Source organism: Oreochromis niloticus, linkage group LG5 (genome assembly GCF_001858045.2).
Source record: "Oreochromis niloticus isolate F11D_XX linkage group LG5, O_niloticus_UMD_NMBU, whole genome shotgun sequence".
Classification (NCBI taxonomy): domain Eukaryota; kingdom Metazoa; phylum Chordata; class Actinopteri; order Cichliformes; family Cichlidae; genus Oreochromis; species Oreochromis niloticus.
In genome coordinates this window covers 38401558-38415552 of record NC_031970.2, presented here as the reverse complement: position 1 = coordinate 38415552, position 13995 = coordinate 38401558, and the positions used below count along the sequence as shown (strand labels likewise).

Genomic DNA, 13995 nt, shown 5'->3' with positions numbered 1-13995 from the left:
AAGATATCTAATGTTCAAACTGCTAAACTTTATTGTTTAGCAGTTTATTCCTTTATTTATTCAATTAATAATTAACTCTTAATTAGCTCTTACTAAGTGAGATAACTGAGAACATTTTGGTTCAGTCAGTCAGTCTTCAGTATGTAAGGAGAAAGTTTTCTTGTCAAAATTAAGAGTGAGAGATTCTAAGTACATTGCCAATACATCAAAACCATATCTGGATAGAAAAAAAGACATTGGAATATACCATCTGTGATGGACTGGCCTCCACAGAGCTCAGACCTCAACATTACCGAAGCAATTCAATTCAATTTTATTTATGGAGCGCCAAATCACAACAACAGTCGCCTCAAGGCGTTTTATATTCTAAGGTAGACCCTACAATAATACACAGAAAAAAAAAGCAGTGTGGGATCATCTTGACAAATAAAACAACAAGAGACGGGCAACACTGAAAGAAGAATTTTGAAACTATCCCAGAAGACGACTTAAAGAAACCAGAAGAAAGCTTTCCTAAGAGAGTTTAGGTAGTGCTGCAGAATAAAGGTCGACTTGACTTGACTTAGAATTGTTCAAATTCTATTATTTCATACTGCTTTTCCATGTTTCATTAAATCACTAAATCCATTTCCCATTTTTCCAGTCTTTTACATTTTTCTTTTAAAACTTTAACTACACTAAAAATTAAACCAAATAAATTAGATTTAGCTACTATTTTCTTAAGTTGCAATTTGAGTTTTTACTTACCTCCATGGAGAAGCGTCTGTGCTGGGCCTTGCTGTGGTAGTGTAGGTGGGATGGAGACTGTGCTCCTGGAGTAGTTGGTTCAGGGCTCACTGGGCTGGCATCATGAGATGGAGGACCCAGTCTGTCTGGAGTCAGGCCTGACAGAGGGAAACATAATCAACGGTGGTGGGGTACCGAAAACTTTGAAACAGCTTAAGATCTCAGTGGGATACGTTCTCAGAGAAATTTTCTGGAGAGATGAACATAATTTAGTTGGGTTAAAATCTGGTGACTGTGAAAACATATCATGTGAATTTTAAAGTTTTTAATTTTTAAAGTCGACAGAACAGTCAGCGACTGGCACCTTGGCTCCTGTATGAAAGCGTCGGCACTCATTAAGTTTAAGCACTAATTCAGTTTGGGTTTCCGGCAGTTAGTCTCTGCAGAGATGGTCCTTTAATCACAGAACTACAGCTGACTTTCAATATCAAGGGAAAAAATCCATCCCCAACCCATGTAATTAAGTCCGACTTCAAAGCTGTACATCTGACCCTGATATCCACGTGTGCACAAATCTGTGTTTTTCCCAAGAAAATTGCCTTCTTCTTTATATTTAAAACTCTGCTTATGTAATTTAAATGTTTATGTGAAATAAGGACGGTTTTAAAATGCCCAACTAAACGCTATGTTTACAGGGTGGAACAAGAGTATTCGATTTTATGGCTATTTCGTCTTCCCTTTGTGTGTGTGACTTTTTTATTTTTTACAACCATTTTGCTGAGACTTAAAATTTGAATGTTGACCTGATTTGATTGACAGCTGTGACAGCACAGGGGTAGTAGCTCCTCACTGTCCATAAGCTTCATCTCATCTGCAGCCTCCAGGCATGTGTATGTGCATTAAAATACAAAGCGCCCCTGTTTCCATGGGGATATTGGTTAACAAGGGAAGCAGGTCTCGGTGTTAAGGAGGAGGTCTCAGACAGTAGGTTTCTTCTTAGCTTCCGCACAGCAGACACACTCATATTTATATGTATACATGCTAAACATTTACTGTGTAACTATGGCCTTTCTCAACCTGCCTACACACACCCAGCTCATATGTATATATATAGATAAATAAGTGAAATTAAAAAGATAAAGCAAAACTAAAGGCAGGAGCAGTGCTCAGATTTGAGCATGCCCGGTTGAGTTTGATGCGACATTTTAACAGCACCGCAGAGAGGCTTTTAACAAGCCATGCTATGCGTTGTATTCAGTGACTGTCTAAATGGGCCGGGGGGATGAAATGACAACCTGTTTGCTAGTCATTTGAATATCACAGCTACAGCACTCCTCTGATCTCTTGATGCTAATTAGGGTCAGTGAAGGTGACACTGATATGAACACACGCTAACAAAGTGTCACATCGCTGTGAAATATGGATGGATGCCTGCTAGAAATCTTGTTAGAAAAAGGACAATCCAATATGGTACGCCACATGATGTTTTTGTAGCATTTCCATCTCAAACTGTGCTCATAGTGAGAGGCTGAAATAGGAACAAATGAGCGGGGAAAGAAATACCTTCAGTACTGACTTGGACATGTTAGATTATTTGCTTTGCTTTTCATCAGTGTTGCACGTCGTCTGCACAGACAATTGACTGAGAAGAATTTCTGATCTGGTATAGCTCCTTAAGGAAAAACACTTGACATTTAAATATCACACTCATACAAAAGCATATTCAGCAAAGCGGCTTTAAATTACCCATTAAAACAAAATCACTCTCACGTAGTTTCATGAAAACAAAAAAAATATTCCTGCAATGTAATATAATTAATTTTATAATGACTGAAAACAATACTGAAAATGTGTGTTTTTGTTCATGTGCGCATGAACCTATAGGCTGATGAGCTGATTGTACTCCATGATCAGGGATTGTAATCGTCTCTGTGTGATGTTTTATTTAAACATGTAATAGAAACCAATTATTTGACAGGATACACTACTTTAAAACTATTATAGTTTGGGTAGTGGGATCTTATAAGTTGAGCCTTTATTTACATCTTTATGACAAAGTACAATAGTATTACTACAATGATAGAGACAATTTACCAAAACAACATACATTATGCGACATATACTACACTGTCCTGTAGTATAGGTCTATATGTATAAGTAATTTTTCATCAGGTGTTTTCAGTCCTGTTGCCACAGGTCTGTAAAATCATTCAGTTAGTCATGTAATTGATTGTATTTTAAAAATAGACACGTACATTGCCAGCTCATGTGTGGGAGTTTGCATGAATTATTTGACCACTTATACACTGCCAGTCAAAAGTTTGGACACACCTTTTCATTTAATGGGTTTTCTTTATAGATACAGTCATCAAATATATGAAGCAAGATATATGGAATTATGTAGCAAAGAAAAAATTGATCAATAACTCTAAATATGTCTTATATTTTAGATTCTTGAAAGTAGCCACCCTTTGCTTTGTTGACAGTGCTCCAAACCGTTGGCCTTCTCTCGATGAGCTTCATGATGTAGTCACCTGAAATGGCTTTCCCTTCCCAGGTGTGCATTATCAGGGTTCATTTGAGGAATTCTTTGCCTTCTTAATGGGTTTGGGAGCATCAGTTGTATTGTCCAGAAGTCAGGTTGGTACACAGCTGACAGCCTTATTTCACAACTGTTAGAATTCATATTATGGCAAGAACCAATCAGCTAAGTAAAGAGAAACGACAGTCCGTCATTACTGTCAGGTCAGTCTGGAAAATTTCTAAAAACTGAATGCGTCCCCAAATGCAGTCGTAAAAACCATCAAGTACTACGATGAAACGGACTCACATGAGGACCGCCCCAGGAAAGGAAGACCAAGAGTCAGCTCTGCTGCTGAGGATAAAGTCATCCGAGTCACCAGCCTCAGCTTCTGTGTGAATCAGGCCTTTATGGTCAAATAGCTGCTAAGGAACCACGACTAAGGAAAAGCAACAAGCAGAAGTGATTTGTTTGGGCCAAGAAACACAAGGAGTGGACATTAAACCAGTGGAAATCTGTGCTTTGGTCTGATGAGTCCAAGTTTGACATCTTTGGTTCCACCACACCTTTGTGCGACGCAGAAAAGGTGAACGGATGGTCTCTACATGCATGGTTCCCAATGTGAAGCATGGAGGAGGAGGTGTGATGGTGTGGGGTGCTTTGCTGGTGATACTGTTGGGGATTTATTCAAAACTGAAGGCACACTGAATGGAAGACTAAGAAGGAGAGTGATGGAGTGCTGCACCAGATGGCCTGGCCTCCACAGTCACCTGACCTAAACCCAATGGAGATGGTTTGGGATGAGATGGAGCGCAGAGTGAAGGCAAAAGAGCCAACAACAGCTCAGCATCTCTGGGAACTCCTTCAAGACTGTTGGAAAACCATTTCAGGTGACGACCTCATGAAGTTCATCGAGAGAATGCCAAGATTCTGCAAAGCAGGAATCAAAGCTAAGGGTGGCTGTTTTAAAGAATCTGAAATCTAAAACAGGTTTTGAGTTATTTCACACTTTGTTTACTGCATAATTCTGTATCTTTTCATTCAAAGTTTCACTTCAGTGAGAATCTACAATGTAAATAGTGATGAAAATAAAGAAGAAACAAAGAAGAAAAATGTGAAGGTGTGTCCAAACTTTTGATGTAGTATGGTAGTCTACTTATTTTGCTGCATGAGAAACAATTCTGGGTTGAATTTAATCCCAAAAACCATGTTTGCTGATGCCGACCAAACTTTTTTCATCACCACACAAATTTTGGCGTACAGCAATAATAAAATGTTAAGGCATCACATGATTTTTCCATGTGATGCTTATATCCTGAATAAAATGCAAGATGTTTTTTTATTCAAGTCTGCTACACTATGGGGCATGATATAATCCTACACGCTTCAGATGGAACAGAGCAAAACAAAAAAGAGAAATGATCAGTAAGAGCTACGAGTGGACTGTAAATATCAGGAGGTAGCTGGGTTTGTCTGCTTACCTCTCTCCTGACCTTCAGTAGCAGACAGTAATGCAGACTGATGGACTCTAGGGGAGTAAGACTACATAGCCAGCTGCTACTCCGTTAGACAGCTGAATAACATCCTCATTTAACTGTAATATTTACATAGGAGGCAAGCACTTTAGATGCCTCATTTTGATTACTTATGTGGTAGTACACACGAAAGCCTAATGTATCTTATAATAACACGTCATAATAATACTGAATCGTCAAAATAGCACTGTAGCAGTAGGTGCTGTGCAAATAAAATTGAATTGAATTGAACCCGGGAATAAATGGCTGGAAATTGAGATGAAAGTTTAAATCAGATGCATTTTATACACTCTGCACTGTTATTCCATCTCTCAGTATCAGACGTGGTTTACATAATCAAGCACAGGCACTCAAAGATCTACTTGTGAATGCATTCAGCTCCCTGGTATTATCTACCCCAATTTATCCCACTATAACCCTTATTCCCCTTTGAAGCCTGCTGATCCTCTGGCTCCGACTTGGTGGTGGTACCAGTCATAGCCGGAAAACCCCCAGTTAATCTGTGAGGGTCTGCTACAGACACGGAAGGAAGGAAGGCTTTTGTATTAAAACCCAGAGCGGTATTGCAGTTTGTGCTCTATTATTAGACACAAGCCATTCATGCTCACATGGAGACCAAAGATGCAAAGAGGTAGAAGAGCTCATGGGTTGGGAATGTGAATGGATTTGAATGCTTTTAATTACCCGGTGCTTTATTGTTTGTAAAATGGCTCGTTCGGCCTCTGAATACTCTGAGAAATCACACATTCAACAGTTAAAGATGTTGACGAGAGTGGACATCTTTGAATTGGCAGTTAAATCAAAACAATGCATAGAAAGTTGTTAAGTGAAGCAACTAAACTGAATGATATATGTATATTTAAGTTTACTTCCCCTTGTCTTTTTCTTAATTACTGGTTATTTGCATCTGTGTTTTGTCACTCTCCCTGATTGCCTACTGTATATTTATACCCTCGGTCTCCCCTCAGTTCTCTGTTGTGCTGTTGATTTTCAGTCCTTCCTCTCTTAGTTTGGACTTACGAACTTTGCTTATCAGTTGCCACTTGGACTTCTCTGGTACACCTGAATAAATGTTTGTCTTTTTCTTTATGAGCTCTGTCCCACAACTCGTCCTTTGGGTGCTCAATTCCACATCATATGACACTATGTGGGTTACCAGTGGCCCGGTGGATGTTACGACAAATCGAGCATCGTAGTGAGTTTTGAAGAGTTATTTGATGTTAAAATTTTTGCCTGGCAACAGCAATGGATTTCATAATCTGTGAAATCTCAAAATTGAACAGATAATTGTAGTAATCTTAGACAATGCTGGTGATTTGAGGGGGAAAGGTGTTCTTACCCTGAGTGTGCCGTATGTTGAGCTGGTTGATCTGCTCAGTGAACTCATTTTCTTCAATCGTCTCAGTCCGAGGAACCGACAAAGAGAAACGTCTCTTAAAGTTCTTCATCTTGTTCATGATGCTGAGTAGTTGACTCTAGGAGAAGACAAGCAGAGAGAGATTTCACAAAAACCTTTAAGGTGTAATAAAGCCATGCAAACTACAGTTAGTAGTCAATCATTTTGAATGCAAACTATTACTTGGAGAGATTTTTTCCTTCGTTCTTTTTGTGTTAGGTGGCTTTGCATGACCTTGCTAACTAAAACACGGCCGTAAACACATACCTCCATCCAGGCAAAAAGAATGATTGATGTTAAAAAAAAGAAAAAAAAAAGAGGACAGCATCAATACAAGTAACCAAGTGTTAATCCTCCATCTACATGGCACAGGCTGCAGGGTATGTTGTACAGCTCTGATTGATCTTCATGTGCAGCTTGACCAAATAAAGTTATCTGTGTTGTCTGATAATGAGGCAGAAAGCAGCAGGAAAGCAGCTGATCAATATACTCTCTCTCTCAGTAGGTTACACAGCTGAATCCTGCCCTAACAGTTAGTTTTCACTTTGTTGGTCTTGTTTTTTTGATCCTCCTCTCTTCCTGTGGTCTGTGTGTTGCACAGACTGGTATCATAGGGTCGCCACCATTTCTTTACTGTTTAAGATTTCCACATATAGCATATATGTATATGTGCTTTTGCTCATTACTGCAAAAAGCTAAGAGATGTGTGTGATGGGGTGAAATACAACCAGTACTCTGAGCCTTCGCTCATAACAGTATGGCTATCTCAGAGAAATTTTCGTAGGTACTAAGAGAACTTGCGTCTGTACACAGTGCAGGTCAGACGGCGGCCTAGTCCAGTCAAGAAAATGTAAAAATATGTATGAATGCACCAAATAAAATATTGTGCTTGTTCATACAGGGATATATAATGTAAGGGATAATGTAAGGGAAGTTGTCATGTGTGATTACGCCAACCCTGTGTTATCAGAATATATAACTGAAACATTTCAAAAACTATTTACATTTTTCTAGAAAAGGGTCAAGGTTAGGGTTTGGAGCCAGGTTTGAGGTTGTTGGTGACGCAGAAGTCTTAAGAGGGTTAGGAGACAATATTCTCTGTTATTAAGAACTATGCCAGTAGCAGGCGCAATCTTCCAGCCCACTACCAAATATTTGAATATATGGATTTTAATGTACAGTGCAACCTGTTCTCACTCCCGAGTCTTAGCCCCGAGGTTTATGTTATCATCTTTGACAGCACTGTCCCCCTAGTGAATCAGAATATGTCCCTTTTTGCTTTTATTCAATTGTTCTCCAAGTCTCTGGTAATTAAGGAACATATTAAACGATCACACTATCTAAAAGAAAAGAAAAATATCTCCAAAAAGTTAGTTTTGCCTTCACAAAAATATTGTTTAGGGTTAGGGTTGGGACTTATTATGGTTTAGACCTCAGATGGTTAGCACAGTGACGTGGCCAGGATCCATCCCTGGCACAATATAGTCTGCTGTATACGTTTTTAGCATCATTTCTCAGTGCACAGTATTGTATTGCTCTACTGTAATCCTTCAACATCAAGAAAAGTTTCACTTTTATTTACCGAGTAGCATTAGTGTATAGACATAACCGTTATTTTGTTGCCTGGGCCCAACAACACATCCAGGGAAAAGGTGCAGAACAAAAGTAAAAGGAAAGCCTGCTGCACTCAAAATCTTTCATTTGAAGGTTTTGAGATGGAGTCATCAGCACTTCATCTGCATCTGGTGACTTTTGCAGTGGCAAACGTACAAACATTTTGACTTAAAGAGACAACAAACTCTGGTAAAAGCTGAAGTAGAAGATTTAACTTATTTGCAATGAAAAAGTGCAGGTTGTAAAAGAGTAAAAGTAAAAAGCACATTGTTGAAGGACATTTCTACCAGATAATTTTTGCAAAGGAAACTGTACAACATATCATATTAATATATAACATAAAATAAATCACTTTGTACAGGGGAATACAAACTTTATTTCACGTTAAATTCAAATTCTTCTGAATGTGCTCAATTTGAACACCTATTTTGTAGAAGAAAAGCAGGAAACAGGGAATTAAAACATCCAGCTGTATTTGCTGTTTCTTACATTGTAGATGGTTGTTATGTCCAGTCAGGTCCATTAAAAATAGGTTAAGATTTATGTGTATAGACTGGGATAAGAAGTTGTGCTGTCTTATCTGAGATTCACTGCTCTTTATTGATTTAGCCAAGAGAATTTAACAAGATATACACAGATGCTGTTGCATCTGTGATGGTTGACTTTCAATGAGTTCTGTAGATCAACAACAGCTTAAATCAGCTTGATTTGATTAACATGAAACTGCCTAATATTTTCATGCTCAAGTTAGTATACCTTTTTTTTTTTTTTTTTTTTTTTTTTTTACAAATTTGTTTGGAAGATATTTCCAAAAAGAAAAAGAAAAAACAGCACCAAATCATCTAGGCTCTGTTAAACTCTAACATGACAAAGAACATTACATGTAGGCTTTAAATGTCCAGTTTATCAAATGTCATGGAGCAGTCCTTACGTTCAAAAATAATTCCTGCATTCCTACATGACATCTTTCTCCATCATAAAATGATCAGATATTCTTTTATCTCTCTGGGAAATACAGCAGCTGCACCTTTACCTCGCTAAACATGTGCACCAAAAATGCAGGATGAATATCAGGAGTTATTTTGGTGCCAAGCAGCACAATTCACATGTAATCAGTGGGAAATAGTTTAATTTTCCAAGAAGCGAACATGTTAGCTATTCATGATTAGTGAGCCTGGTTTCACAAAGATCTTTTGTAACTGCAGAAAATGTCAAACTCCTGATATGAATCTGTTACCCAGAATTTGCCCTCCTTAACAATCACGAAAGTTTTTTAATAGATAAAAGCATGATTGAGAAACCTAATCAAACTACTCATCTCCCTTTACCATGACATTAGAGTTTTAAAGAGGACACAGATGTAGATCAGGAGGGAGGTATAATGAACAAAGATCTGATGCAGGACCACAAACATCCAATTCCAGGAAAAGCAAAAAGACTGGGAAAAGCACAGGGATGTGGCTCTGGAGGCAGAACTGTTCATCTGCAAACTGGAGGTTGTATGGTTCAGTCTGCAAGATACTGAGCTCTTAATTTCCAGTGTGAGAGAGTGTGAGCAAAACAGATAAAGTATTTGAAATGAATGTTTTATGAATGTGGCTCATGGTCATTACAGCCAGAAAAGTGCTATGTAAATACCAGTCTATTTGCCATATACAGTGAAAACAACAAGGCTGGAGACACGGGAAGAAAACAGAACAAAGGAGCAGGAAAGACATGAGGTGACAGAGAAACAAAGACTGAAAGCAAAAACAACAAAGACGCACACAGAAAATAGCAGCAATCTAAAAGTCATGACACACTCCAGCAGCACTCTTTTTTCTAGGAAGATTTATTTTATGTTATCTTGTTTTATTCTTCCAAAAAACTAGAACATCTGATATTTTGAGCCATGATATCTTATGTTTAGCATTTTGCTACTAATGACATTGTTGAGCAGATTTCACTCTTTGCTAAGATTGAATATTTTTAGTTAGTCTCTGGTTAAGGTGGGTAACATTTTAGGTTTAAATTAAAGCATGCCCATACAGTGTCTTTCAATAGCTGACAATCAGGAGGCAGTGTACAAACTGCATTCAGATCACTCTAGCGTGAGAGCACTTTTAGTTAAAACTTCTGCAGCTTTCAGAAAGGACGTCTTTTCTGAAATTGCTTTGACTTTTTTGTGCAAAAGGACAAGAACATGATGGTAAAGTACGGACTGTGCCCAATCCCACACAACAGCTCACTGCTGCAAACAGGACATCAAATCACTCTTAGTATTTCAAACATGTTAACACAAAGCTGGCCACAAAACCTTGAGGAGAAAAATCTAGACTTGTATGTGGAGATCTGGAAATGGAATTAAAAATTTCACTCACAGAAATGATTCATACACACATTTCCTGTAAGTGAAGTTAGATTAATTATTCACAAATATGCAGACAGAGCTAAAAACAACATTTTAATTTCAGTTATTTTCTTGATCCTTTCCCAGTAAAGGTAAAGGCAGTAGTACGACAATGGTCATTTCCAGAATTTTCCACAACATTCCAAGGAATTATAAAGCAGGAGGCACCGGAGCAGTCAGTATGACAAAGTCAGTGCACCTTCTGAGTTCTAAATGGTCTCCACAATAGTCTCTGAGGGAAAAGTGTCATTGCTGGACTCGGTGATGTTGCCACTACAAACCACCTCCCCCTTCCAAACTGGTCAATCCAGGGGAAACACTGAAGGTGGTGAATAACCTTTGAAATCCTGCTTCAAGGTAAGACAACACACACTGCTTAGTCAATATTGCGACTGATACTTTTGATAGCAGTGGCACTGCAGACTAATGAGATTAGCATGAATAATGTTAGCATTGTGATGACTCAGAGAGAAACATTAGAAACAGGTGTGCACACACTTGTTCCTAATCTTGATGGGTTTTTGTAGCTGATTAAATATTATTAAATGGAAAAGTTTGATATGAGCCTAATTTCAACATTGCATTCATCTAATATTAGGTTTTGTGTATGTGGCAGATATCCATAATCTCTTGAAACTTAATAGCGGAAGAAGTTTAATTCATGCTGTCATCAGACATCCAGAATGTATCAATGGAACTGTCAAACAAATTTTGATACATACATAATATTTTTTGTAGTGTACCCATAACCCAAAGGATACAGGGTTATTAAGAATGTTACGGATATTTGGTGATTTAAAAGTCTGACACTGTAATATAGAAGCCAATAGGTTTTCTTCTTCTCTTAAACAGGAAATATAAGAAGATTTATAAGTACATTGGCTGAGGTCCGATTCTCATTTTAGTAACAGGAATCTGGATCTTCATACAAAAGGAGACTGGAGTCTGGAAGAAAATCAAAAGCTGACGTATTAAAATTTGCTTTAACTGTTTTCCTTTGATTATTTAGGATTCCTTCGATGGCTTTGGCCAGACAGCAATAGTTATGAGACAGTATCCCCAGCCCTGCCAGTAAGCTTGTGTCCAGCTGATTCTCATTTCAACAACCAGGGAACAATTACCACATACTGTGTATATGTTTATGTATTTAGTTATTTTTCAGCTCTACAAATTACAGTGTATAACTGGTTTGGTGCTTTAATCTGTTATAAAAATCATTTAAAGGTGTGAAATATGAATACAGGCCAGGGGGTTGGGAGAAGATAATGAATGCATTCTCAGAACCAAAGACGTGTAGGTGGCAGCCATAAATTGAACAGTGAATGAGAGGAGAGGAAGCCGCTCACAAGAAGATGGTGGAAGCAAATAATCCCCGGATCAGTGCAGAGAAAGAGAGGATTTCTAATTTTCTAAAAGGGGAAGCCTTTAGAAATCAAATTCAGCTCACGTGAAGCCTCGTTGTAAAGGGAATCTCACTCTTGGAGGCATAAATCGCAACGGCACTGTCATAGTAGTGCAAGAAGAACTAAAGATCACCTTTTTTAAAGACCTGATAGTATCAAGTCAAATGAGCAGCTGACATTTCACATTTTATATATGCATTAGATTAAGTTAAATGAATCAGTAAAATTGCACTTGTTCTGACTTCCAGTAAATATCTTTGCTGCAATTATTTAAAGCAATGTCCATAATAATCCCATAATAATCCTATAACCCCAGAGACTAGAATAAACAATGAAACCTGACAACTGAGGCATTTATTGTTGGAATGCACAATAGTTCTAAATTTGGGAAGCTGGAATAATAAAAGCCATCAGATAGAAAGCAGATTAACGAGTTGAGAATGGAGGCGGAAAGAGGCTTACTGAGAAGACAGAAATCAATACCAGCAGGCTGACTGAAGTGTTGCTTTGTTTGTAGTTGTGGCAAATGTTTTTCCCCATGAGGATTTGTGGGGCTGCCTGTGTGAAGGCTGAATTCCCCAGTGTATCAGCAGGGTATGAAACTCTGCACAGACAAGGAGTACCTCCAATGCACTTTATCCAGGAGCTGAGATACACAAAGGAACATTGTAGCGCAGTCTGTGGTCTAAAACTGAAGTCAAGTGATCTAAAACAAAGCAAAAAAAAAAAAAAACCCCAAAAAACAGCAATACAAAAACTTCCTCGTGTTACATCAGCACTGGCCTACTGGCTGAGCTGTTGTTCTTTCTAAGGAGATTGAGGAGGTGATTTTTTTTTAATCTTTTCAGCATCATTGAAGAGAATCGTTTCCAGTTTTCATTTAAATTCTTAAACCTCCTAACCCCTAACTCTGCCCCCGGCACTCAAATATTTTTTACATACCAGTCTTTGCCGATTATTTCACAGTGTGTCCAGACAACCAGATGCCATACGGCACAGGTGTCAAACTATAGTCCTCGAAGGCCAGATGACATGATTGCATCCTGAGGTGGGAACCTCTGACCCTTCTCAAGTAAATCTAAGTAAATGTACATGTTGGAAAAATGTAATTCTAAAAATACTTTCATTGCACCATGTTCATTCACTCATGAGCTGCTGTAACATGAATCAAATGGGTGAATTGTCACCTCTGCATGCAGTCCGGTTCTATAGAGTCTTGCTAATGACCTACTAACTGTATTCAGGTGTGTTGCAGCAGGGACACACTGAAAAGTTTCAGGACACCGGCCCTTGAGGACTGGAGTTTGACAACTGTGGCATAGATCAAGGTACAGCCTGGATAGTTTGCCAGTCCATCACAGGGGCAGGATTATGACTTAGACCCAGAGGGTTTAAATCCACCAGATCACCCAGTGAACTACTTAGAACTGATGTTAGAGTTGCATTTCAGCAACACACTAAACAAGCTTAGTTTCAGAAGCTTCTAACCCTTCAAACTAAGTCTCTGACATCTGTTTTGGCATTACTTCGGTTACAAAAACATTTTTGGTATGCTATAGAGGGAAAAATTCAATATTGAGGGTTAAATGTACAGATGTAGAAAGTCATGTACAAAGTTTCCATTAAAACCATTCCTTTTCCACTGAAATAATAAAAAACTAAGTTTTGGAAGTGATTGTTTCCTCCATACCAGAAACAAACCAGGTGCTGCTCCTTCACGGAGTGAGGTTAGTAAGTATGCATTAGTGTTGGAGGACTTTAAAATCCACTTAACACTACTTGGTTTGACACAGCACTTAATATGCTGGGCACGCCAAGCTAAGGTCAGAGAGAAAGACAACCACACACTGACATTCACAAAACCACAAAAATACAGGGAAAACATGCAAGCCCCACACAGAAAGGCCCCAGATGACCAAGAAGTGTGAATCCAGAACCCTGCGGATTCAAGTGCTAACCACAACACTGCCCAGAGTATTAAAATGACATTTGTAAACTTTATTGCTCTTCAGTTATTTCTCCAAATTACTTTGTCTAAATTTCAGTAAGATTTAATGGCAACTTTGGGTCAGCGCAATTGAAACCCCATGTACAGTATTATGCATATCTGAAATGACTTAATTTCCAAAGTTTACACAGAGAGCAAAGTGGAAATAGTCTCTGAAACCTCAGATTTTAACCACAGATCTGTTCATCTGTAGTTCCCCACCTCCAACTCTATTCACACAGAGTGCCAATCAGCCACAACATGTTTTCTGTTTGCAGTGTCCACACAAAGATAATATCAGTTGATCTTGCCCTTTTGCGCTCCGAAAGAAAATCAAAAGTTTCATTTTCCACACAGGACTTTGAAAAACATCTGATTGAAAGCCTCCCTTTATTCTCTCTGCTCCCTCATTTGCCCTCTTGAA

General features: G+C 38.4%; 1 protein-coding gene across 1 annotated transcript; it reads right to left on the bottom strand.

Annotated features, from left to right (window-relative positions):
* Positions 1-696: 696 nt before the first annotated feature.
* LOC109202122 (cyclin-dependent kinase 18) lies at positions 697-8552 on the bottom strand. Its single transcript, XM_025907571.1, has 3 exons — positions 6446-8552; positions 6122-6257; positions 697-884 (listed from the first exon to the last, which is right to left on the bottom strand). Exons 1-3 carry the CDS (start codon positions 6449-6451, stop codon positions 712-714), a joined length of 315 nt encoding a protein of 104 aa, XP_025763356.1. The 5' UTR covers positions 6452-8552; the 3' UTR covers positions 697-711.
* Between the last annotated feature and the right edge of the window lie 5443 nt (positions 8553-13995).